Source organism: Cheilinus undulatus, linkage group 2, assembly GCF_018320785.1.
Source record: "Cheilinus undulatus linkage group 2, ASM1832078v1, whole genome shotgun sequence".
Classification (NCBI taxonomy): domain Eukaryota; kingdom Metazoa; phylum Chordata; class Actinopteri; order Labriformes; family Labridae; genus Cheilinus; species Cheilinus undulatus.
Window position 1 is genome coordinate 23,481,405 of NC_054866.1, and position 26,773 is coordinate 23,508,177.

General features: G+C 38.9%; 2 protein-coding genes across 4 annotated transcripts in view; one reads left to right on the plus strand and one right to left on the minus strand.

Annotated features, from left to right (window-relative positions):
* Positions 1 to 178: 178 nt before the first annotated feature.
* Positions 179 to 2,912, minus strand: bcl7bb (BAF chromatin remodeling complex subunit BCL7B b). Its single transcript, XM_041801674.1, has 6 exons — positions 2,763 to 2,912; positions 2,196 to 2,271; positions 2,022 to 2,109; positions 1,729 to 1,887; positions 1,245 to 1,348; positions 179 to 754 (listed from the first exon to the last, which is right to left on the minus strand). The coding sequence occupies exons 1-6, from the start codon at positions 2,873 to 2,875 to the stop codon at positions 683 to 685; spliced, it is 612 nt and encodes a 203-aa protein (XP_041657608.1). The 5' UTR covers positions 2,876 to 2,912; the 3' UTR covers positions 179 to 682.
* Positions 2,913 to 8,164: 5,252 nt separating this feature from the next.
* hip1 (huntingtin interacting protein 1) overlaps positions 8,165 to 26,773 on the plus strand; it is a 69,984-nt gene continuing 51,375 nt past the window's right edge. For 2 of the 3 annotated variants that reach the window (XM_041803788.1, XM_041803797.1), the window contains exon 1: positions 8,165 to 8,476. In XM_041803788.1, coding sequence (XP_041659722.1) covers positions 8,360 to 8,476 — 117 coding nt within the window. In that variant the 5' untranslated portion in view covers positions 8,165 to 8,359. Of the gene's footprint in view, positions 8,477 to 18,586; positions 19,085 to 26,773 lie in introns of those variants that run through there. The other variant, XM_041803805.1, reaches the window with a different exon arrangement.

Genomic DNA, 26,773 nt, shown 5'->3' on the forward strand with positions numbered 1-26,773 from the left:
CTGGGCCCCACGTTAATTGAGCGTTGTTACACAAAAGGGCCTACCGTCATTATGAGGTAAAGAGGCTGGCACAAGAGAAAATGGACATACCAACCTTGCAGTACTAATGACTTAAACAGCAAGAAGCAATTAATTTGGTTTGGACTGAATTCAGTTATAAACACTGGTGAAATATAAATACCAAAAAAATCATTTATTCTTGAATGAGCTGAACAAAAAGATTTGTTTTATGAAGGGTGTTGCATGAAAAAAAGCAGAATAGCACACCTAAACATTTATCTTCATAAAGTTACACAATTAACTTTATTCCCCCTAAAATGCCCCTGTAAACCTAAAAAGAGCAATGAAATATGAGAACATGCACAAGTAAAGTTACACTGCATAAAGCGAAAATTAGAAGCAGAAAACTAGAAATTTACAGCAGATGATTTAAAATACTAACTGTCCTCAGCAGCACTTCCTTGCATCAGTTTGTAAAATCCCCTCCTTTATTCCCAGCAATCACTTCATACAGCAATACTTAAAAGAGCTCTTAAAGTGAACAAAATAAGCAGTAAATACTTGTAATACTTGTAATTTTGAGATGTAAAATTCATGTTAACATTTCAACAGAACCTTAAATCTTAGCTAATCTGAAAGGGACAAGTATTGTTTGCATTTTAACAAAACAACTATAAATAAGCTATCTCAAAACCGTGTTGTCTCCTGTGCAAATCTTCTTTAAAGGAGGTGCTCCTGATTCATCCAGTTCCTCCTGTAAATCAGAAAGGAAAAAAAACATTAAATATGGCCTTCTGTGTGCTGTATGCAAGGCTGGACTGGTAATCTGACATGGAGGCACTTTCCTGGGGGGCAGACACACTCTGGAACCATTATTTTTATTTTCCATTATAATTACTAACTTCTTACATACCTCTGCTATAGCAAGGGTATTTTGCCTTTAACATCAAGTGATAACAGAGTGAATACACACAATTTTGTTTGTCCATGGCATTTATGTCTAAGCTTTTTAACAGTTTGAGGAAATAATTTGGAAGACCAGGGGTAAAGGGCTGGTTTGCACCAAAAAATGCCAGGGCCAACTTTTCTTTACAGTCCAGCACTTGCTGTAAGTGACAAAGAAAAATCCGGCATCTAGCTTAAATTGACCTCTATTTTATACCATACAACTAGTCCAATATATATGAAGTAAGCTCTTATCTAATTTTAAAAAAATGTATGTTTGTACCCCCCCTAAAATGAACCTGTGTGTCTGGGCTGCTCCGTCTGGTGGTTCCTGATGAAAGTAGCTCCTCCTTGATAAGAGTAGGTGGCTCATCAGCCCCCTCCTGCCCTGAATGAACTGGCTCTGCATTTGCAAGGGAATGAATACCCTCATTAGTGCATCTTTGACAGCAAAAGAATACCAAAACAGTATAGGGAACAACTCAATGGTATCAAATTGTACTCATGTGTTCAAAGTAAATTTACACATTGTATAGAATTGTTAAAATCAAACACAGTAAATGGCTCCCCAATAAATCCCTGAAGTCTAATTATAATGTTTTTTAAAATGTGGTTCCATTTTGTTTATTTCTTTCTCTGAACCAACTGCCGCTCAGGGGATTAATAAAGTTGTTGAATTGAATTAATAGTATTTCCTTTGGGAATATAATAATGGTTCAATACAAAAAATAAATAAAGCGTGTGTTTAACTGATTAAAAATTATGTTTTTGGCATCCCCATACCATCCACACTCTCCTGGCCCAACATGGGTGGCTGTGAGTCTTCGGTCCGGAGGCTGGAGGTATGTGGAGGGCTGACCTGCTGTGAGCTCGATGTGCTGCTGCTGTTATCCATTTTAGGCTGGTAAACGTCCGATAAAAAGCTCTGGTTGCTATTTTCATCTGAAGTAGAGAGCATAGAAACTGCACTGACTATGAGGTGTCAGCTTTGAGGGTACATCTGCAGCAAATTTAGGAACAATCATCTGACATCCTCTTTGTATTGTGCCTACAGTTGCTCCAGACACAAAACTCACCAGTGAAGTCCAGGAGAGAGTTTGTGTTTTCAAGGACCACATCCTTCAGTCCTCTTACATCTCCACCTGTGGATTTGGTGCGATATATCTGACAACAAAGAGGAAAGTGGCATGAGGTTTCCTGAATAAATGAATTTCATAGTAGCAGTGGAGCTTAACATGACAGAGCCCCACCTGCTTTGTTTCTGTAACTGGCACCCACTTGAAGATGCGTAAGGATGTATCACCTACTGTCACCCATTTCTTCTCCCTGGAGATGACATTGGTTCATTAAGAAATGAGAGAAGCTCATTTTGGGTGCTACACCACACAGTCTGCTTTATTAGCATGAACCTGTAACATGGTATACAATGTGCATGCCCGTTTCTTTTGTAAATACATGGCAGTTTATCAAATATCGTATTAATCTCGCTTATTGTTAGCGCTTACTTTACAAGAGCGTGTAAAAAATCATTAAAATTAGCCAGAAGCTATTCATTTATTTGACAGTAGACTGACAACAGGATAGTCGTGTGGATTACAGCGCGCGGCATGTGAGGCTGTAGCCATATTGACAGCTCTCGACGGAAAAAAACTCAACTAGCCCCGCCTCCTCTGCCAAAGTCGGGCATACATTGGTCAGGAACGGCGTCAATCATCCAACTTTTCCGACTGAAGTTTGTTGAGCGACGCAGAAGATACAAGGCTACAGTCTGTACTTAAACATTCCCCTCCATATTGTCCCTCACACAGACTACATACCATTTCCGCACTTTCTCGATGGCAGCCAGGACCTTTTTAATATCATCTTTAGCGCGACTTCGGGTCTCAGCACGGCCTGATCGTCCCGACATCTTGATGCTGTTATGATTCATCTACAGATGCATCTGAAAACTTCAAGACCAAGCCCCAGTCCTCTGTTACCGCGCTAATCTCGCGAGATTTACAGGTCTTAAGTTTTTTTTCTTTTTTTAGCTTCATCCTCTTCAGTCTAATCAGATGTAATGTGATGTAATTATTTGGACACATTAAGTGTCCACACACATTTGTTAATGATTTTCTGATATATTTATACACAATTTTCACTGTATTTGAAGTTTATAATAATTTTTAATTTCAACTTGATTTTTTATTAGCTTGACTGTTATAAAAGAGTATTGCTAAAGCAGCTAAACAGCAGTAATAGTCATCTAATATGAATTCATTTACAATAGCCTGATTTATTTTTAATAACAGAATAATAAACATAATAATTACATAACTGTTGAAACCACTACATAATTCCAATAATACAATGCAAAAAAAAAACGATGAATACTGAAGAGGGACAAAAGTAATTCATCCTTCTATTTCTATATTTGTGAAAGACTTCAAATAATTTATTTAGGGGTTTTTTGTTTTGTTTTGTTTTGTTTTTTGTATCTACAAGGGGTCCCCATCAGTTGTTACCACAGTAACAATTATTCTTCTGGGGGTCCATACAAAGGAACAAGACAATGCATACTAATTCAATCAAATACACAAACAGTAATGTATACAATCAAATACAATAAAATGAAAACAATCACATCAAATAGCTAAAATATCCTTTAGAGTCTTGAAGCCTGATGGTTGAAACATTTGTTGACATAAGTACTAAAATCTGATTTTCTACCACACGTTAAATATCAGTCACATTCATTAAATCATTTACCAGATGTTACAAGTTAACATGACTTCTTTTTTTGATGGCTTTCCTTAATTTCTTAATTGTGTTAAGTGTGTTAAGTATTATTGATAACCTTAAACAAATCTAGTGGCAGTTGCCTATTGCCCTACAGGCATGCCCACAGATTTCACTGGACTCCATTACAATTCCAGGGAATCGGCCCTCCACAGTTGTGGCTAATTGATGGTATCAGTGTATGTGAGTTGGATTAGTAGCATTGGTACTGGTCTTGGTGCCACTTTTCATCAGTTTTGCACGCCTTTTCTTCCTTTCTTATCACACTATAGACCCTTTATTGCCACTTTCTACCTACTTTTTGCCTCTGTGAATTTTTTGCCTCTCAGTCACATTTAGACACTATCAACTATTTTTTCAACAATTTAGTCATCAGCTTTTCTGACAGTTTTTGCCAATCTCAACCCATTTTTGCCACCATACTGTTGCCTCTGTTCACCAGTTTTTGGCACTGTTAACCCTCTTCCATCAATTTTATGCAAATTTTAACTGTAATCAGCTATTCTAATGCCTTTTTTTTCAAATTTAAATCAATATTTTGTCACATTTACCCCCCTTCACTACTTTTTCCTGACTAGTTTTGCAGCTGGAAACAAATTTTCCCCTTTTCCAACTATTTTTTTGTCTCTGTTAATCCATTTGCCTCCTTGGACCCATTTTTGCCACTTTTTAATCAAATTTCACCACTTTGTCTTCCCATTTTGAACCTATGTCAAATCTTTTTTTGAGAGAAGGGTTTTACAGTATGAAGAGCGAGAGCTCGGAGACCTCTTGGATACAGACCTCACCCGTCCAGACCTGAGCAGACCTCTCGCCTCCGACCAATCTGCATAATGCCATCTTAGCGCATGCGCGGGCATTCATAACAGCAAGTCTACAGGGGCAGAAATGATCTGGGATGATTTTTCGTGTATGTGAATGCAGTTTATGGAATAAACAGGCTGTTGTTACGGTGATAACTGAAGACTTTCCCCGAGTTTTTAACTCATAAAAGTGTTTAGTGTTGTTTCCGTCTGTTTGTGCTACGTATGCCGTCTCAACAGGTGAGATTTACGTGCTGCAGTTGTCCTTTATCGCCTCTCTCCAAAGCGTACAGACAGGCAGAAATGTTGAAAGTCATCCCTCCTTCATATTAAGTCATTTCTGAGGTGCAGAACTGTATATCGGTTTATCTTTTCACCACTAGTTTACAGTGAATCAGTCAGCCTCCTTCCACACACAATCAACGGGACAGGACAAAACGTGATAAAGTGACCATAGTGTTCAAAGCTAAAAGGAGTAACCACAAACAAAAGACAAAACTCGTAACTAAAAACAAGATAAAGTAACAATACCGCCAATAGCTAAAACATGGTAGATAAATCAAGATGGAAATTTGCTGTTCTTATTGGGTTTTTGTTTGTTTTTTTGTTTGTCTGTTTGTTTTGTTTTGTTTTTTTGCAGGCTAGTACTTTATGTCTACGACCAGAAGAGAGGCTTGGAAAGGGTGGGATTTGTCTCCAAGAAGATAATATTCTCATATAGCCTATTATATAGATGAATAACAAAATCAGTAGTATGTTAATAATAGTTCACATAATTTATCTGAATTTACTCTGACATATATAAAAAACAATATTCATACATGAATATTATCCCATATTCTTCTTAATTTAATATTAAAAAGTTCATATGAAAAATAACAAGACAAGAACTCCTCCAACGCTATCTTTTTTTTTTTTTTTTAATTATAAATATGTCTTCTTAATTTAAACGGTAATAAAAAATATTAAAATACATGATAATACTATTCATACACCTGGCATGACATTTTACTTTGAAAGTTAGAAGTATTTCCTCTTCATTTAATATGAAATATAAACAAAATAGACCTGACTAGATGTTATTCATTTTAAAAATAGAAAGTATGTCCTCTTCATTTAATATTTAAAACTAAATAAAATAAAAAATAAAAAAAAATAAATAAATAAACATACTGTGCGACCAGACATGATCTATTATTTTGAAAATAGAGCACGGGTGCGGGACATCGCTGCATTCTCCTGGAATTCTGTATCCAAGAGGTCTCCGGACTGCAGCCATACACTCTTGAGTTTGGCTGTGCCTGTGGTGTGGTGTTTTTGTGTGAGAGTGTGGTTGTGTCTGTTTAGGTTCCGCTGTTTGTCCTCAGTAGTGCTATAATTGGGTTTTTTCTCCCCGTAGATATGACAGTTTTTGTGAGTTGGCATTGTGTTCAGACTCAGGGTATGTATATATGGTATTTTATGGGGAAAGTATCTATCTCACATCCTGATACTTAGGGCAGATCTAGCAATAGTAGTTGACATTCAAGCTTGTATTAATTTTACTTCCTGTAAGGAGGCTATTTCATTTTGCATGACAATAGCTTATTTTGTTATCAGAAATTATGTGGCATTTATATTCAAAAGGTACAGTCCAGATAAGGCTGAGATTTTATATCAATTTTCTGTGAGTTACTCAAGACTATAAAAATGGTTTATGGCCCATGCCCCCACTTGAGTAAATGAATAAATAGATAAATTAAACAAATAAGCTATGTCAGTGGTTTCAGACAGACACAAAAAAAATAAATACACTGTGGTAAAAAAATAACATCGATTTTAATTTTCATTGTTTAAATCAAATGAAAACATCCTAAACACACATGCCTGAAAATTCATTCAAATAAAATTCATTTGTATTTTATCCTGATTTTACTTAGTATGAGTAAATCTAATTCTAACAACTTCAGTGCAGACAGAGCCCCATGCCCCTCATGAAATCTCTGGCAGCCCCTGAGAGGGTCCCTGACACCAGGTTGGGAACCAAAGTGTTAAAGGTCTCTCTTTTGATAAATATATTTTAAAAATGTTGTACTTTTACTGCAGCTGGATTTTAGATACACAACTTTTACATGTAATAGTATATTATTAAACTGTGGTATCAACACTTCTACAGGAGAGTGTCAGGGTTTATTCCAGCTTCCAACCTCCATCAAATCAAGTGTCTGGTTAGCATGTATAAGACAAGTTATATACACTTCACTGATTCCTCACAATTGTAAATATTACAGCACTTTAAAAGTCACCGGAAAAGACCAATCAACAGACAGATGCCAAAATAAGTGCACAAAGTATAATAATGTGTGAAAATATGTGTCTTCTCTAAGTCCCTACACTTGTTTGGATTTGTAGTTCCCATTTGACCAACTGATGGCAGCATTGAGCCATGCAGCTGAGGTTGACAGCAAAGGTAGCAGCTCTGATTCATTGTAAAAGAAATACTGACAGGAAATTATCCTTTTCCATATCCCCCAAGCAACATGAAAGCAGGGCCAACTCTTTTTACCCAGCACCAAACGGACTGACTGGACTATGGATACAGTTGTGTGAGCTCTCAGTTAAATTTACTACTACTACTACTACTACTGATAATAATAACAATAATAATAATAATAATAATAATAACATTGGAAAAACATGAAGGGTTCAGCAATCCTTTCAATATTATTATAACCAATTAATGCATCAAATGATGACAATTACTCCATTCATTTATTGACATATGTCACAAGTACCTATGTGTTAAGCACATACCATACATGTTTGTGTAAGTACATTTATGGACTGGTACAGTTATGTTTACAATAAAATTATTTTTAAACCACATTAAAAAACAAAACCCATAAAACTCTTGTAAATGCTATAAATCTTTCATTTGTGAACCTGATGTTCTGCTTTAAATAAAAAAATAATAATATTACGCTCTAACAGTGGTGTGGGCGGGGCCTGTTGGTCATCCAGCCAATGGCTAAGCGCAGCGGGAGGAGTCAACGACAGTTGCCAGTAGATATATCCAAATATCGGCGACGCTTCAGAACAGTCACTGTTAACCGGTTTCTCAACTTAACAGCTGTCGCTTGTGATGTGATTGTGCTTTGAGATTTCTCAGAAGGGTCTCAGAAATGTTTTGTGTTGCTTCCTGCAGAACTGAATCATTTAAAGACAGTTACTGACTTGTGTAAATTTCCCGCAAGTTGTTGCACATATTACTTCTGGGTTTTGTGAATAATTTCATACAAAAACGGCGATTTAAAAAGTTTCTTACGTTACATTTACAATATAGGGTGTTTCTCTTTTAAGAATAGCCGTGTTATATTGAAAAATAATCAGCCGTCCGACTGGGTTTACTACGTTATGCATCTTAGGTCTTTCAGCCAATAAAATTTGCTTTGATATATCATTCAACATATATTTGTTGAGCCGTTTTTGATAAGATTTTGGCTGAAATATTTTCAATTAGATCCAACAACTGGATTTACTTCGAGGCGAAGCAGCTGCCTCCTTCGTGTCAAATTAATCAACAGATTGTTTATTTTGAAAAATCAAAGCGGAAGCGTTGCCGTTAGCGTTGCTACCTTCACACTGGTGCCGTTCATACTGCTGCTGTCATTGACTGGGGTGGTGGACAGAAAAGGCCAAATGATTCAGTGAACGGGGCGACGAGTCCGGCGAAGCATGGACTGCTGCCCGCCATAGTTAGAGCAGCTTTTAGTTCTTGTTTTATTTTTTCACTTTTCTACGCGGCGAACAGTGTTTTTATTTCTTTCTTTCGTCGCTTAAGACAACGGACAACAATGGATCGAGTGAAAAGCTCCATGCAGCAAGTACCGAACGCTATTCCCAAAGTGATCCGACGGACCGGAGGGGCCAACAGCCTGGAGCTTGAGAAGGAAAACTTTGAGAGAGGACAGGTAGCTATGGGGCACATAAATGTAATACATTTATTTTCCTGAAAGCGTGGGATGAAGGTACTACAGCTGATAACGCCTGAATAACGTGGGAGGATAGTAACAGTCATGTCAGGATGTTTGCTGACAGCCAAATTAAACTTAGCAACGAGAGTATTATCTCAGCTGACTTCAGGTTTATAAAATAAGACACTCTACACACATATTTTTTTTAGTTTTGTGTAATGTTTTGACAAACTGATTTTTTTTTTTTTTTTTTTTTTTTTTTTTTACAGTTTTGTGTTTTTTGATCATGATGATTGATTATTCCCAACATGTACAACAAAAGAGCTATTCAAATATAGGTCAGTGGTCTTATGAATTGAGATAACTGCGCAGTTTAGCCCATCTGCTGGATAAAACCAGACAAGAGGGAGGCAAGTTTAGGCTTGGTAGAGCCGTGTCATGAATGACAGGCTATCAGTGTCTCCTGTAAACCTACTGTTAGAGACAGGATCTCTGGTGATGGGGATCATGATGATGGTGCAGATGATGACTATTGTAAGACAGAACGGAGAATGGCAGTGTTTTTATCTGTTATTTTTAGAGACTGCTGTTGAATAATGAATGCTCAATAGCTTCATGTGACTTTGCATAAAGAGCTTTCCCACTGAGCATATGTATGTAGGCTGCTGTTGTACTGTGGAGCCTGCTGCTTCCTGCCTGGTGGTCTCCCCTCCCCTCTCCTCTCCTTTCCCAGACCAGGCACCGAGGGAGGGGAGAGGAGAGGGGGGAGAAAGTAGGTCAGATGAATCCAGGCAGCCAAACAGCCATGGTCCTGCTGCAGCATGCTTCCTCCTATTGACAGTGCGCTCATTACAGCCTAAATGTGCACAGCAGGTATTTGGTGATTGTGTGTCTGGAATGGATGGTGGCTGTACAGTTTGCCCCCCCACCCCCCCACCCCCGCCTCTCCCATCCGGGACAGCAGCATGGATTAGAGGCTGGGAGAGACGCATGCGTGGCTCTTTATGTATCCCAGCCAAGCCTGGTCACTGGGTCACTGTCAGGCTCCTGAGATCATCACACGCTGCTGGAAGTGTGTCAAGGCAAAATGCATTTCAACATAATACACAGTTATCTCCTGCATTGGTGTTGCATGAACTTCTAATAACACAGAGAACGGAAAAAGCATTTGAGTCAGATTCCTTTCACCTGCTCTTTATAAAAAGTTATTCATGATCTGGGATCAGCCTCACAAAGCAACGCTTTTTGCAGCTGATCAGCAGTGAAAGTATTCATGCAAGACAAAACAAGCCCAAAGTTGATTAGCTATTAATGTTCCAACATGACTGGACTGCAGCGCTCAGCTGGTTTGTTCCTGAAACACCATTTCTGCTTCTCTGTACTTTGAGGATTTGCTGTTGTTGTGTTTGTTTTCTTTTCTCACCCCCTGTGGTTGACTTTTGACAGAGGATCCGGAGCTGTGGCAGGCAGTGTGGGAATCAATGAATCTGCTGTCGACTTTATAGGGGATCAGTGAGAGATAATCTCATCTGATCTGTTGTGCTCCAAAGCTGCCCAAATCTGCTGGCTTTCACCTCCTGTGGTGGTTTTATTTTCACTTTTCCAGCCATCTCTTTGAGCCACAAAGCACACTTGGTGAAAGTTTAATGTTTACAGCCTATGATAAAATATAAACTCCTTCAAACAGAAAACACAGGGTCAGAAGAAGGGTCTTTTACCTCCATAGTTGTGTAAAACCCTGATTATAAAAAGTGTTTGCCTATCTCAGTGGAGTTGGGTAAACAACAAGGGTGTGTTCAAAATCCTCCCTGTCAGTGTCCACACTGGGTTATAAAAAGAACGAAACAGGGCAGCCAGATAGCACACAACGCTTGCTTTTAATGACATGTTTAGCCTCATGATAGCAGCTGACTCTTTAATTTAGAGTTTAGGGAGATTTAATCTGTGGTGTGTTTTCCTCAAACATCATTGCCTGTTTTGGGTTCATGTTGTATCGTGTTCACACTAAGAGTAAGGAAAACCATGAAGCCAACAAGAGAATGCTTTTATGTTTTTTATCAAGGCTCCAAGAATGCCAGAGATACCAAATCTCTCCCGGAGTGCAAAACAGTCTCTGAGCTGTCAGAGTCAAGAGGAGGCTTTTCATCTGAGAGCCTGTGTAGGTTGTAATCTCTGGACCGATATGAACCATAATTAGCGCTTGTGGCAAACTTCTTTGGCACCAGTTCCTCCGCTGGGGGATGTAGAGTGAGCCCCCGGGTGAGTCCACATATGTATTACATAATTAAGGCCTTAAATGAAAACTGCCTGCCGCCTCCTTTTCTTCACTTATCCACACAGAGGTCACCCCTGTTTGCACAAGGAGGCCTTTATGAGTGATTGTGTGTTTTGCTGTTTGTTTGTGATGTGCAGTGAAACCCGAACTCCTCCTTTTGAGCATTTAGTGTCATGATCAGATTAAGTTCAAGTTTACACTCGCTGGACTTTTAAACCTTTTATCAAGTAGGCTACTTGTCAATGTTTCACATTTTATGTTACTCTTTAACTCTCAGGTTTTTCTGTCAATATTTCCAGCTAGATATTTACTCTATTTTTAATTACTCAATCAAGCCCTTTTATTGGCGCCATTTTGGAGAGGGATAACTGCAGCTAAAAATGAATGTGGTTCTGTGATGATGGGAGGTCTAACCAGGTTAAAGTATAACTTATAATCTGAAATGTGAATTCATGGTCAGTGCACTTGTTTTGTGATAAAAATCAGGATACTCAATTAAATTAAAATAGTTTTCATACTGAAGTGCTTGATCTTTTGTAAGATCACCGTGACTTTAGAACAAGCAGTAGCATTTTTATCATGGGGGGGGGGGCACAACTACTGTACTCAAGAAAACGTACAGTTACTAAAGTAAGAGAACTGATCTTAAAAAGAATATGGATCTCCAACCAGGTTGGTCAGGTAAAATCACACCTTTATAATGAAATAAAATACACCATCCATCCATCCATTTTCTATAGGGCTTATCCCATTGGGGGTTGCGGGAGGGCTGGAGCCTAACCCAGCTGTCATTGGGCGAGAGGCAGGGTACACCCTGGACTGGTCACCAGTCAATCACAGGACTGTCATATAGAGACAGACAACCAGGCACTTTCACAATTACACCTACGGCGGATTTAGAGTCACCAGTTAACCTAATGAGCATGTTTTTGACGGTGGGAGGAAGCCGGAGTACCCGGAGAGAACCCACGCATGCACAGGGAGAACATGCAAACTCCGCACAGAAAGGCCCTGACCAGGAATCGAACCTTCTTGCTGTGAGGCAACAGTGCTAACCCCTGTGCTGCTGTGCAGCCCTAGAATACAGCCCTAAAAATTTTAATCAAATTTAAAAATTAATTTCAGCCGATACCAACATTTAAATGTAGTTCAGATCTTAAACCCCTGGCCTCAGTTAAGGTCATCAAATGGCATCATGGGAGAGTTCCAAGGCCAAAACCACGGCTGACAAAAAAGAACACAAAGGCTCATCTCACGTTTGCCAAAAAAAACATTTTGATGATCCACAAGACTTTTGGAGACATATTCTGTGGACTGACCAGACAAAAGTTGAACTTTTTGGAAGGTGTGCGGCCCGTTGTAAAAATAACACAGCATTTGATAAAAAAGAACATCATGCCAACAGTCAAACATATTGGTGTCAGTGTGATGGTCTAGGGCTGATTTGCTGCTTCAGGACCTGGACCACTTGCTGTGATTGATGCAACAATGAATTCTGCTGTCTACCAGAAAATCCTGAAGGCGAATGTCCGGCCATCAGTTCATGCCCTCAAGCACAAGCGCTCTTGGGTTATGCAGCAGGACAATGACCCAATACAAACCAGCAAGTCCACCTCTGAAAGGCTCAAAAATAATAAAATTAAGGTCTTGGAGTGGCAAAATCAAAGTCCGGACTTAAATCCAATTGAGATGCTGTGGTGTGACCTTAAACAGGCAGTTCATGCTGGAAAATCCTCCAATATAGCTGAGTTAAAACAATTCTGCAAAGAAGAGTGGGCCAAAATTTCTCCACAGCGATGTGAAAGACTCATCACCAGTTATCACAAACGCTTGATTTCAGTTATTGCTGCCGAGGGTGACACAACTAGTGTCAAAAAATTAAATAATCATTCAGACACTGCATTTTATATTTACTTGGGTTGTCTTTGTGAAATATAAAAATTAGTTTGATGATCTGAAACATTTAAGTGTGATAAATATGCAAAAAAACTCAGAATCAGAAAGGGGGCAAATACTTTTTCTCAGCACAGTACAACTGTGCTAATAGCTACCACAGCAGTAGCCATTGTATACACTGGCAAACCCCAACCAGGAGAAGGGCAAAATCCTCTTTTCTGTCACGGAAAGCTTTCAGTGTTGTTTTATGATCTTTATTTCTCACAGACACGTAGTCCAGTTCTGATAAAACTGCCGCTATACTGTGGCTACATCCAAGCTACTCACCACACTGGTGGTAGCCATTGCTATCAGCTTTCAGTAAACAACTGCACTGCAGGTGGGGTTTAGTTGTTACTGATTGGTCCAACCTGTCTTTGGTTCCTTAAAATCATTGTGGACTGGAACCTTTTTGAAGGTGGATTTGCCTGATAACATAATGGCAAATCTGTCTGCTTTGCAAGGTTATTACTTACTTTCCAGCCTGAGGAAAAGATTATAAGAGCAGTGGTTTTTCAAACTTACAGGCCCAAGGCACACCTAAGACACGTTCTATTAATTTTTTCCTTCTGCTAACTGCTTGTACTAAATTTCTTACTTTTAGCTAGCTATGTGAAAATAATCAATAAATATTTGCTTTTTAAATGGTTAACAATTCAGCTACTATTTCAAATGGTTTTGTTTTTCCTTCTTAGTTTAAGTTTATTATTATTTCTGCAAACTTTTTTAATTTGCTTCATTCCTCAAAGCTAACTAAAAATGTCATTCTTTTAAGCTAGCTGTTTTAAGGGTTTGTTCAACACTTCTGGCTATCAATTAGAACTTTTTGTTTATGAAAGCTAAGGCTTACTATTTAAAAAAAAAAAAAAGGAATTACAACTTACAGCTAACTATTTCAAACATGTTGTCAATTCCAGCAAATTGTGCTACATTCAGCATTCAGGTGTTACAACTCAGTGGTTGTTTTTAAACTTATAAAATGGGTTTCTTGTAAGTCAAATTAGTTGTCTTATACAAAGTTAGTTTGGCAGCTCAAAAGTGTCACACCTGCAGGAATATTTGTTGGTTAAAGTACCAAAGAGTGGGCTTTATTGGCACATAGCCTGCACCCCTTGTACCCCTGTTTTGCACCCTCTAGTTAGTGCTGTTTGGTTCCCAGGCAGCTGTGACATTCATGAGAGGAGTGGTTCTGTGGCTCTTGTTCACATCCAGGACCCAGCAGGGTGGACTTAGACAAGACTTTCATTTTTTTTCCCTTTGCAGTTTTTCTTTCATTTAGATTTGTTGTTTTCATTTCCATTAGTTGTTGTCTTGATTCATTTCTTGCCTCTTTCACATGCTGCAGTTCAAAATACAGAAAAGTTACAAAGGGATGTCAGTTTATAGGCAATCCACATACAGACAAGCATGCAGGCATCAAAGCAAGACCATTAAAAGCACTGAGGCAGCAGAAACAGCAGGCGATGGTTTGTGGCCTCATTGCACTGACTGGCTGGAGAATAATAGAGCTGGACATGAGTGACAGGTCAGTAAGTGGAACAAAGTGCACCGATGAGTCCCTGGCAGCGTTAACAATGGCTTTGATTTACAGATTGTTTTGGACTTCTCCTCTTGTGTTTTACAGCACAGTAATATGGAAAGACCGACAGACAGACACAACAATCTACTGCTTTTTGTTTCACTTGCTGCAAAGGTCAAAAGTCAAACAGAAACTTACATCCTGGCTTTGAGTGTGTGGTATGCAAATTAGCCTGCTTCATCATCAGCTGAATGCAGGAGTCTGCAGAGCAGTGCAACAGAGTTGAAAAGTTATGCCCCTGAAGTAAAAAAAAAAAAATTAAAAAAAGGACAATAATAAGAAGGACTCTGGATAACAGTTATGGCAGTAAGTCCCTTATCAAGTAAGGGTGGGAATCACTAGTGGCCCCACGATACGATATTATCACGATACTTGGGTCACAATTTGATATTATTGCGATTTTAAACATTTTGCAATACAGCGAGTATTGCTATACCATATATTGCGATACTGAACTGTTTAGCTGATTTAGCATTGGTCTTGCCCACATGTTTGTCATATTTCTGTCGTATTTTATTTTCATGTAGCACTTCTTGCAAACCCCATGTGTCATGTCCATCTCATTTGGGCTCTGCCTGCTTTCCTAATGTCCTTCCCCTGGTGCTGCCATGTTTGTTGTACTAACTTTCTCCTGCTCTATGACTGTAACCTCTGCAGACCTCACTGGACAAACAATTGTCTAGACAATTTATTTTATTTTTCCATTATCATAGACTTCAGTTCATATTAGCAATTAATTTGAAAAAAAAAATCAATACTTGGTGGATGATACGATACGATATATCACCAGACAAAATATTGTGATGCTATGCTGTATCGATTTTTTCTTCCACCCTTATTTTCAAGTGACTAAGCTGATACTGCAAGGTACAGGCTGTGTCCAATCTTATTTACATGCGACAAAGGTGTTTTATTATGTTAAAATAAACCTGCATTTAATCATTTACTAGTGCAACAGATGTCGGAGCTATGACAAAAATTGTGTGCATCTATTCATATGGACTGTTTTGCAGTGAAAAATATTGAGGACAAAAATATTCACAAAGGACCAGGGTATTTATTAGGGATAACATGACTGTGAAAATCAAGGCTGATACCGATGTCAGAAATAATATTCAGTCAATGTCGGGTTTTTTCCGTTCCATCAATTTTTTTGGTGCAAAATTCAAAACATTTTCTTTCATGTTTGACCACAAAAACAGACCAAAGTCAGTTCACTTCTTCTTCCTTAAAAAAAAAAAAAAAAAAAAAAAAAAAACTCTTCTCTTAATCAGCTGTTAATAATGAGATACTACACATCAGATACAACTTAGTTACTCAGTGGTCTTGCCTCAGGACCCACTGCCAAGTCCTAAATGAGCAACAGTGACTCAAATTTCTGATTTATTTATTTATTTTCTCAACCAGTGTTATTTAATGAAATATAATACTAAATTATTTGGACCTCAGACAGTCCTAATAATAAATGTTGAAAATTCCTAAAACTGAAAGTCCCTTGTGAAATTTCTTTAGATTTACAGGAACTGTCACAGAGAATATTACCAAAAGCTTCTGGGTAAAAATAGGGGAAATTATTTTAGGTTTCCTAGAAACATTTACAGGGGAAATTCCTCAAAGATTTCAGGTAAATTAAAAAAGAAAATTTGTCAGCACTTCAGAAAAAAAGCCCTTTTTTCTTTCTGCTATCAAAAACTTAAAGTACAGAAAAAAAAAATAACTGAAAGCGCTTCATAGACTCTTTGACATTTGTTTTTCCTGGCACTCATTCACGTCCCACTGGAAACTGATCCAGACCCACTTTTGAGTCCCAGCCAACCAACTGAGGACCACTGCTGTTACTGACATCAGTTAATGCACGTTATAAACTTATTTGCAAAGCAAATACTGCTTATCCCAGTGTTGTACTGATGCATTGGTATATCCATATTTTCAGTTTGGATCTGTTGGTTTAACTGTCAGTGGAAACACTGATCCATAGTCTTGTTTAAAATTTGTCAGCAGGTATGTAAGCATAGTTGATAAAATGCAGCTGATGGCTGCATTTAAATTAACCTGTTCTGAGAAATTGTAGCCCTCTATATTCATCAAATCAATGATTTGATTGTGCTGAACTTTGTGATATAAGCAAATGTCATCAATTGAATTTTGCAATAAGTTTGTCATGTGAAACAGGTCATTTTTACCTCAACAAAAGACACCAGCAGCATTTTTTTTCTATACATCAGACATGTATTGAGATTTGTCATTTCTGATCAGCCTATAGACCTCGTATCCCAACAGCAGAATCATTTCCTTCAGTGAAATCAACATTGAACTTTAACCTTTGTGCTCTTTATATCACCTGTTGTCTCCACTCAGGCTAGGTTTTGGTTTTGTTAGTTAATAGGACTAATTCAAAGTGCGTGAAAGTGAAATTGCCATTTTTATCAGTCATCTTACTGCTCCATGAATACTTGCTTAGTATTCACAGTTGTTATATTTTAGGCTAGCCTGTGTCTAAAGACTTACAAGGAATCCAACATTTAAAACTGATAACTATGGAAAAGCATCAAGAGTACATGATCTTATGTCCTAGAGAAAAGATCATGGCCTTTGATGAGTTATTTTTTATGTTCAACACTAGAATGGCAAAATTAATTGGACCTCCTCTGTCATATTTTAATCTTTAATATATGAGGAAGGAAATTACTTTGTTACTATAGCAGAAACTCATTTATAATGAGGACATGACACATAATCAAACACTGATAGCACCAAGTAAACTGCATGCTTTAAATAAATTTAGAGCCAGCAGTTGTTTTTTAAATCTGAGAATTAAACAGGTCCTTTTGAATATAATACACCTTGGTTACTATGAATACTATTATTAGTGGATAAAAAGGGAAAGCAGATTCCTTGTTTGTCGTCAGAAGAACAACTGTGATTCTGGTTGTGATCTGTGGGGGTTTGAGGGGTTAGAAGCCAGGCAGGGTCGGAGTGGGCCTACTGTATGTGAGAAATGCTGTGTGTGAGACTGCCCTCCCATCATCAGGCCCACGCCGTACCAGGAAGTGAAGAGGCAGGGTCAGGAAGAGAGGCGGCATTGTCTGGAGACAGACTGTTTATGTTGTACAAGCTGGAGGTATAATGTGCTGGCCCAGTGGTGTAATGAGAAGCATATTGATTATTGTGGTTGGCCTGGACTCTGCTGGTCAGCTGATGTCCTGCAGGACCTTTTTAACAGCGTCCTGGATTTATAAATGAATTATATTGGTTTGTTTGTGTTTATATGTTGATGCATTTTCTCTTTTTTGGGGGGGCTGGGGGGCTACAAATCAACAAGGGCATTATTATCTGTTAACAAACAAGTTTATATGAGAGAAACTAACCATTGCAATGAAAATAAACAGTATGTAAACCCCTTTAAAAGCCTGATTTTTTTTTACATCAAAGAGAAGTGTTGCTAAATTATAGATGTATGAAGGATTTAAAAAAAAAAGAAATTTTCACAGTTGTGGAAACTTCAACAATTGCTCTTTTCTTTAAGTCATTTTGGTGCTAAAGTGAGTCTGCATTCACATACAAGGACCAATCAGCATTTTATTAATTTTACTTATTTGCAGAAGTTTTCCTATACTGCGACTTGCCAAATTTTCCTTCGAGGCAAAATTTCTGTTAAAACTCTCATCAGTCATAAAACACCTCTGTTTCATTGAAGACAGAGGCATATTTTGGTTGACAGTCTCACAGAAACCAGATGGGGGCATCAGCTACCTAGAAGTGCTTCGTTGTGGAGGCTGGGCTGCTCCTTTTAAGGTCTCATGTGTTTTCCAGAAGCATTAAATCAATGTATGTACACACCTGGAGAAAGACTTACAGGTTATTAACTTCCTAAAAGGGCCTCATCCTTTAAGAGCCCAACTTTATGAACTACTTGAATGAGTGTTAGCATGCTTTTTAGTGATTTTCAGCAGTAGAAATATGAGGCTCTGTCAATATTTTGTGTGTGCAAATATTGTGTTTGGGAGCAGGATTGAAATGGGTTAATGGATCTCTCAAATATGCATTTTATCTGATATTAACACTTTGACCCTAAGGAGTGAAGGTGACTGCAGATTTCCAAATATTTTTGGAAGTTTTTTAGCCTCTTCGGCAGGAAACCAGTGAATTGATGCATTCATCTGTGACCCCACTGTTGCTTTATGAATGGTGTGGAGAAAATCCAGCTGTTTTCTCATTAACCCCCTCCCTCTGTCCTTCACCTCCCCTCTCACGTGACCCCTGGCGGTCCCCGGACCCGAGCTTGGGAACCACCGGGTTAGAGCCATCCCACTCTCCAGGCTACATGCTACTATTGTCCAACACGAGAGCTGGCTATTTGCAAAATAAAGGTAGCCTTCTGTGTTGGTGTTAGCCGCTGTGTGGGACTGATACGTGCAGCCGAAACAAGGTGTTCTTTCAAACCTAAAATGAGCGGGTAATAATCAGCGGCACCTCTGCTTTGTATCTCCCGGGCAGCGGTGGTTCTTCGGCGGGCTGATGCTGGAAGTCCTCGCCGATAAGGGAGACCTCAGGGCGAAGAGGAGAAGGGACGCGAAAAGAGGAAAAGGCAGGGGAGCATTTTAATACCAAATCGGGACACATGTTGAGCTAAGGGTCCGCTCCACCCCCACCCCTTCTCCTCTTCTTCTTCTTCTCCTCCCAAATGCGTTTGTTCCCTCTATCGTTTTCCCGTTACTAATTTCTCCGCGTGAGGATAAAGCCTGAAGACGTCCTCTCCGGCTTCAAGGATCCTCACGCGCCGTTCCCTGGGACCAAAATGGATCTCAGCAAAATTGTAAGTGCCCGACGACCAGACTTGTTTCACATTTTGAGTCATGATAGACAGTAAAACGGAGACTACATGTTTTTGGAGGTGGGGGTAGGCGTCCAAGAAGTCCTGTTACACTCTCGCGCATTATACGGGCGTGAATTCATGTAAGTTATGCTCAGTGCGAGCATGGGCTTGTTTTCTGCCGGTTTTGCAGCCAAGTGTGGCGTGGGAAGTTTGTGTTTTTGTTGTGGAGTAGAAAACATTTGAACCTAGATAGTTTGCAAACTGTGTCAGAAGGTCCTTGAATGGGTCCTCACGGTCCCCACCTCTAAGGAAGTGGGCTACATTTTAAGTCCACTTGGCAATAATAAGGCAGGTTTCCCTTGACTTGACACTGAAACAAGGCTTATGAAACAGAGGCATCCTCTTTTGAGGAGAGGGCAGTAACGCATGATGGTTTTGTGGGTCTATTTTGGGGGTCAGCTACATGTAAAATGTCTGAGATGTTATCCTCTGTTGCTCAGAGCTTTCAGCTTTTCACTTGGCTGAGCCTCCAGCTGCAGGTTAGAGGAAAGAAGTTGAACTGAGTGTAGCTTAAATGTGCTGTGAATATCAATTGCAGATGGTATTGATGTTAGACAAACCTGAAGACAGAGCTAACACTGTGTCTTTGTGTGTCTTCAAGAGTGTTAAAACCTTAAGAAGACTCTAGGTTTGAATTTAAAGATGCTGTTTAATCTGAACTAACAATAATAAGCAGCTTAAACTGACACTTTAGAAATCTTAACAGTCTTTAGTGTTTATCTTCCTGTCCCTGTGTGTTGTGAATGATGCAAGACAGTGTCTGGAGTGTACTGGAGCAGGTGCACTTAAGCCAAAGCAACAAGACTGGCCTTTCACTGCCAACATGGTTGGATGGCTGTACTTTTAGCTCTTGTAAAGGTGTGGGGGAGGGTGTGTGATAAAAGAAGACCAAAGAGTCTTCTCTCCAATGATCCTCAGAGTTTGTATTGAAGGAAGCGCTTTGAGGAACAGAAATAAAGAGAGGGTAGACCAACACTGAAATGTATTAAGAGGCAGGAAATCCAAACAGGAAAATCTCTGTCCAACAACTCTGAAATAAATCTCAGCTGCCCACATGAAGTCAGCAAGGCCGAGCATTGCAGACATGGCGTAGGTGTTGTGATGGAAAATCTCCTCCAGTGCATCTCCATTCAGTTACACTTTTAAAGAGGACAGACCTCTTTAGGAAACAGATCAGTATTTTGGGGTCTAGCCCCCCCCCCCCCCCCCCAAGGCTGTTCTCTGTCCTCTCTCTCTCTCTGCTGCTTTGTTTTGGCTGTTTGGCATGAGGTGAGACACAGTGGAATGAAAACTAAATCCAGAGAGATGCATGATATTTCCACACTCTGCGAACATCTGCACAGTAGGGTTCAGTAGTTTTCTAAGCTTGATTTCACAAGTATACCTGTTGCACATGCACATTGGTCCTGATGTCTTAAACACTACTGGACTTCATTAAATGTCAGAAGTTTAGAATCTACCTTAAAAAGAGAGAGGAGGTAATGACATGATAATTAAGTCTGACCACCATGTACGGTATTATCTCATTATTGCTTCAGTATATGGTATGTTTTTCATAACTATTGTAAAAAGGAAAAATTAACTTCTTCAACTGGGGTATTTGAAACATACAAGTGTAAATATTTAATATTCCATTTCAAAATGTCCTTGTATTTTCAACTAAAATGATTGGTAATTTAGGTTAACTGCTGTAGAGGTAATAAATAATGTATATAAATTAACAATTTAAATGGTGCTTTGAATATTTCTGTAATTTTCTTTAATACATTATAATTCCAGCATTTAAATATTTTCTTTATGTTTTTTTTAAGTCACAAGTGTTTAAGGAATATCTTGAACTTCAAGGCTGTGTCAGAAGATAGAGCCTCTTAATAATACCACCTTTTGAAGATTGTCTGGTATTTTGAAAATCAGACCTTCTTTTGACATAACTCTTTGATTGAGAAAATTGTCAGCTGAAATTGCGTTATGGGTAAGATTTACACAAGGCAACAAAAACAGGTCTACATTTTTTAAAGATTTGTTTTGGGCTTTTTTATGCCTTTACTGTAAAGGGTTAACTAGAGTTAGAACTAGGGATGAGAACAATGGTGGAAATTGTTCATTTTTATAGGAATATTAATACGAATAATTAGACGTGGTTCAGACCTTACACCTCAATCCTTATAATACACAATTTAAATTAAAATGACCATATTCCTGTCCTTAAAACACACCTAAAAGTGTAAGGAATGATGATGAATAAAGAAAAAGACTTCAGGCGATGTAGGTCTGTTGCCAGCCTCAAACTCCACAGCTTATTTGGATAAGTTGTAGATATAAGCAGAAAGTTTCCTATCTGCTGATTCCATATTTCACTTTTAAAGCTAATATCCACCAGTCTGCAATGTCATATTGTGCATCCCTATGGATAATGACACCCTTATTGAAACTCTTTGTTGATCTGATCCCTCGTAGTTGTCGCTATCACTCCTTTTTTATTATTTTTTGAAAAGACATGACAATGCACCTTAACAGTAGTGGTAGCTGAGTAGAGCTCAAGGTAAAAATTAAAGAGTCATGATTTCTTCTGTGATATCTTATTTATATTGCTGTAAAAACAAACATTCCTAACTTCACAACTGCAAAATCAGAATTTTCTTTTTTGGGGGGATATTTGAAAACATAATGATATTTTATTTACATTTGCCAATCAGTCATTTTTACTGAGCTGACCTCAAACACATCATGATATTCATTAACTGCCTGTCTGCTTGTTATGTCTGATCATTAACTTTTATTAAACCACATTCAACACAAATATCAACATTTGATTAATGATATTTTTAACAGACTGGACTTGCTGCTGAGTTTGGGAGCATTCTTTACTCCTGTTGAATGTTTTTGCACCAGTGATAATATTCAATGTTATGTCACAAAATCTGTGAGGTTTGATAGTAGTGTTGATTAGCTTTTTTTTTTTTTTTTTTAAATACTGAACCAGGTTTTCATACCCAGGTTTCAATCTCTATTCCTAGATGAGAGTGAGAAATGACAGGAACCACAGGGCACACCCAGGCTGCCCACATACATGGGGCATGACGTAACTGCTTTGCTATCTGGAGGGAAGGTCTGCATTATAATTGGAGAAATAAAGCCATAACATGGCTTAATAAAGAACAGAGCGGTTATTAAGGGTCTGTGACCATAGCCGCTGACAGTGCCGATATCCTTATTTCCAGAGCGCTTCTGACCAGTGTTCATTGTTGCTATGTAATATGAATCCCTCTTTCATCTGTAGAATGTGTAACTTTTTAAAATAGCTCTATGTGCTTCATATTTCCATATTTCAAGGAAGACATGCAGACAGTGTCAAGGTATCCTATCCTGACACAGGCAGCAGATGCAGTCCTGAAAACTACCCTAGAAAAAAGATGAGTGGGCTCGATTTATCTTCCGCTAATGTCAAAAGTCACGCCTCTTCCTTATTTTGATTGGCAAGTAAGGGAGACGTGACACTGACAGGTGCAGCGTGGTTCCAAAAGTTGAATGGTTTTCAACCAAGAGCACTTTACGCCATCTGGGAAATTGCTGGCATTCTAGTAATTAATTAAACGCTGCAATTTTTTTTCTGCTGAGGGTGCTCAGCGCTCAGAACTGTGGACTACATTGGATTTGAATTAAAAATCAGTGCTGCTAGCTGGCTATGGACACAAGCCCTATACCTTTAATTTAAGGTAGCACATCTTTTTTAAATAATAAAATATCTTCTCTAATAATTGATCGGTTCAAGGCTACTGAACTGTTGAAGTGTATGTAGATCTTCAGTTTTAACCCAAAGCTGCCATGACCAGAATATTGGGAGCATGCTTCTGTATCCAAAGGTCAATGCATTTGAGCAAATGATGAAGGCACTCAGAGCTATACTGGTGTATTTAAACTCGTGCACGGTGCGCAATGGCCTGGCTCCCTGGCATGGCGCTGGCACAGCGTTGAAGTCTGTCTAAAGTCAAAGTGTTTGATTGCCCTGCTGGCTATAATGTGATACACAGTATCGTGATTTTAAAAACCATGCTTATTCTTCTCATGTGGCTGGCGGTAATACCATATACCCCGGTAAAATTTGGGGAGGTTGACGGTGTTAAAAAGTGGATACCGCCCAATCCTACTACCTTACATTACTAAGGATGGACGAAGGCACCCATAACCACCTGTAACTTCCCCAGCTTCAGCAGTTGATAAATCAGGCACCTATGTGTAGAGGCTGCAGTCCTACAGGTACACTAGTTATTAGTTAGGATTTCAATCCTGACACTATTTGGTGCATGCCATCCCTCACCTTTGTTTTACTGTTGTTTGCTGCTTTAACTGGTGTCACATCACTGAGCCATCATCATTTTTCAGGAAAAACACACCCAACACACACATACAACAGCTCTGTGATGTTCATGTGTGTTGAGTGTTGGGATGTAATGAGCTTGTTGGCTAAAGGCTTCTTGCTGTGCTGCACAGATGTTCCTTTTATAACGCGTGGTCATGACATCACCAGTCCTGCAGGAAGTAAAGCTTTAAAGCCGAGGCTCCTTCACACGCGGCTGCAGAAAGCTGTGTTATTAGGCGAGCCTCATAAAGCTGCCAGGCCAGTGTAGACCTGAGAGTTTAATTATGCTGGAGCCCAGCCGTTAGTGTATGCATGTGTGTGTTTTTAACCAGCTGCTGCCCTCAGGAACAGAAACCCTGTGCTCTGAGGTCACACTTCTCCAAATATCACCAAGCTCTGTGTTATGATGCTTGTTAATGGGCTCTTATGAGACTGCAGCATCCCACTGGGCTTATCCGCATCATCAAATGCCCTGATGGTAATGGGAGAGAAGATGCTCAGTCCATTGTGGTGAAAACAAGTTAACAGAAACAGTCTACTTCTGTCAGACCATTTTTCTTTACTAGTACTGATTCTGATAAACAGACCTGAGTAGTGGCTTTCTAGGATTATTTATCAGATGCTCATGTGGTTTTAAAAATGGAGGAAAAAACTGTCTTTGTTCCCTTTTAGCTTGCTTTGACAAAATACTCTCTGATAGCACCTCCCTGTTGCTAATGTTGATGATGTGCATGATAACGCTACAATTTTTGATAGATTCATTCCAGGGCTGGGACAGTAATCAATAAATCAATTAATCATATGCTAAATGAAAATGAACTCAATAATTTTGCCGGCCTTGATATATTTCCACGTGCAAGCATGTCTGTTTTCCTCGTCTCTTGCCTCCAAACAGGCTGGATGACAAGAGGGTTCACTCCGTGCATTGGTCTCAGCACCTGGGTGCGTTTATTCCACAGCAGAATGAACGGAGTGAACCCTCTTGTCAGTCATCCAGTCTCTTTGTCTCTGTGGAGAGGGAGGCTGGGCCGCTAGCATACACACACAGAGCGCAGCAAGTGAGCCTCGTGAGGGGCAATGCAAGGTAACGTAGTAGAAATTAGGAGGAAAAAAGACAATTGCAGAGCCAAATGCCACAGCCCCGGTTTGGGAATATTTCGGCTTCACACCGAATGGGCAAGGTGAGCTCATCAGCACAGGCGAGCCAGTATGCCTAACTTGTTCGAAAGTGGTGGCAAAAAAAGGCATCACAACAAACTTGCATTTCCACCTAAAACATAACCACCCAGCCCAGTTTTCCCAGCTGGGGAAAAAAACTGCACCTTGAGATGCAGAGCCTTCGTCCCGACAGTCAACACTCACTAAGGCGTGTGATCGACAAAGAAAAAATAGAAACGGAACAGTGCAAAATGGTGTGTTTGTTTTATTTATTTAAGATATTTTAAAGTTCTTGACATTACAATTACAATGGTAAAAAAATACTTGAGAAATAAAAGTTTATTGCATTTGAAAGGGTGTACTTGCATTATTATTATGTATTATCGTTACATTAGTGGTTAATTTGGTCTCAAAATAGTGTTGACAATAATATTGTTTATCGGCAATAATTTGTGGGACAATGTATCGTCTAGCAAAATTTGTTATCGTCACAGGCCTATTCATTCTTCTCTTACGTGCCTGTCTTGTTAAATTGATGTTTCTCTCCATTTTTTTTTCTTTTTTCATAATCAGATGGTAAAATATGGTAAATACTTGATTTATCAATCAATTAAAAAATATGTTGTTTTGTTGTTGAGCTAACCCTGGATTGACTGGCGACCAGCCCAGAGTGTTTCCTGCCTCTCGCCCAATGACAGCCGGGATAGGCTCCAGCCCCCTTACAAAACCAACGGGATAAGCAGTATAGAAAATGGATGGATGGATGGGATGAATGTTGTTGATCCTCACAGCCTTACTTAATGTCCTGCCCACAACACTATCTGACGGGCTAGATGCCAGGCCTTAGTGCAGATTGGTTAGATGTCAAACCAATATCTGCCAATCAGCACTCAGAGCTGGGTCCCACTGACACTGTGGCATCACTTCCTCCTTTCCTGCTTCTTCTGTGTTCTGGCAGTTCTTGTGTCAAGGAAAACTTTGACCTCAGTTAATACCCATTGCATGTAACATTAATCAGTTTGTTATACAGGAGGCTTTATTTGTCAAACTTAATTTACTACCTTTATTTTTGTCTGTAGATTTCCATTACCTTTATTTGCCATTTTTTTGCACTTTTTTCCACTGTTAATTCATGTTTGCTACTTTTATCCCATTTTTGCCACTTCTTTTTGCCACTTTTGGTCAAGTTTTGCGACTTTAATCATGATTTTGTCCCTTTTCACCAGTTGCTGCCTCTTGTACCCTGCTTTGTGCAGTCTGCATTTTCCCTCTTTTGCAATTTTTTTTGCCATTTTTGGCCCATTTAAGATGTCCCTTGCCATTAAATATCAACTGTGGCTCTTGTAAATGTATTTTTCAATAGTTTGGCTCTCTGAGCAGGGTTGAGTAACACTGATGTAGTATCAGTGGGTAAAACAGATTGAGTTTCTTTTTAAGAGATTGAGTCATTCTTTTTAAACACATGGCATTGAAAAAATTTTCAAAGAGGAGACAGTTTTGATGGCCATGGATGGGTCAAGGCCAGCTGTGTGATGGCACCTGGAGAAGTGGGAATGTTCTTAATAGATGCTCCACAGTTTTTAGTGACAAGGTTAAACAGTGTGTGTTCTGGACTGCTCTTGCATATTTGGTTTATGTAGGCCCTTTTGTCTTTGCACATTGACAATCAATATCTGCTGCTTGACTTCAGGTAATGAGGATCATTATAAAATTATGATGAGGGAGGCAAGATGATGAAAAGTAGCTCTGCCTGCTCTGTTCATGTCACTAGAAAGAAGAAAGAGGATGGATTTATGGATGGAAAAAAACTGAAAGATTTGACATTACTGCTTTCAACTTGATATTTTACAGAAAATGAAAGCTCATCCCTTTTAAGATAAAAATATATGTCTACAAAGTGCAATTATTGCATTGTTATAAATTTACAGGCCTTTCTGCAGGTTTCTTTGTAAACATTCAAAGTACTACTTAATGCAAAAATAATAGCAGCCCTTTATGTGATGACATAATTCCGCAGCCTGCTGTTGCCATTGCGCTTAGATTAATCGTGCAGCACTAGAACCAACAAAACAACAAAGACAACAATGACTACTAGACAACTATAGACTGAA

Bases quoted from the DNA above. Each gene is read 5' to 3' on its own strand.
- bcl7bb (XM_041801674.1), bottom strand. From the start codon at position 2,875: ATGAATCATAACAGCATCAAGATGTCGGGACGATCAGGCCGTGCTGAG. The intron at 2,110-2,195 runs GTGGGGCTCTGT...CTTTGTTGTCAG, and splicing joins CAGTTACAGAAACAAAGCAG to ATATATCGCACCAAATCCAC. The intron at 1,349-1,728 runs GTATGGGGATGC...TTGCAAATGCAG, and splicing joins GGGCCAGGAGAGTGTGGATG to AGCCAGTTCATTCAGGGCAG.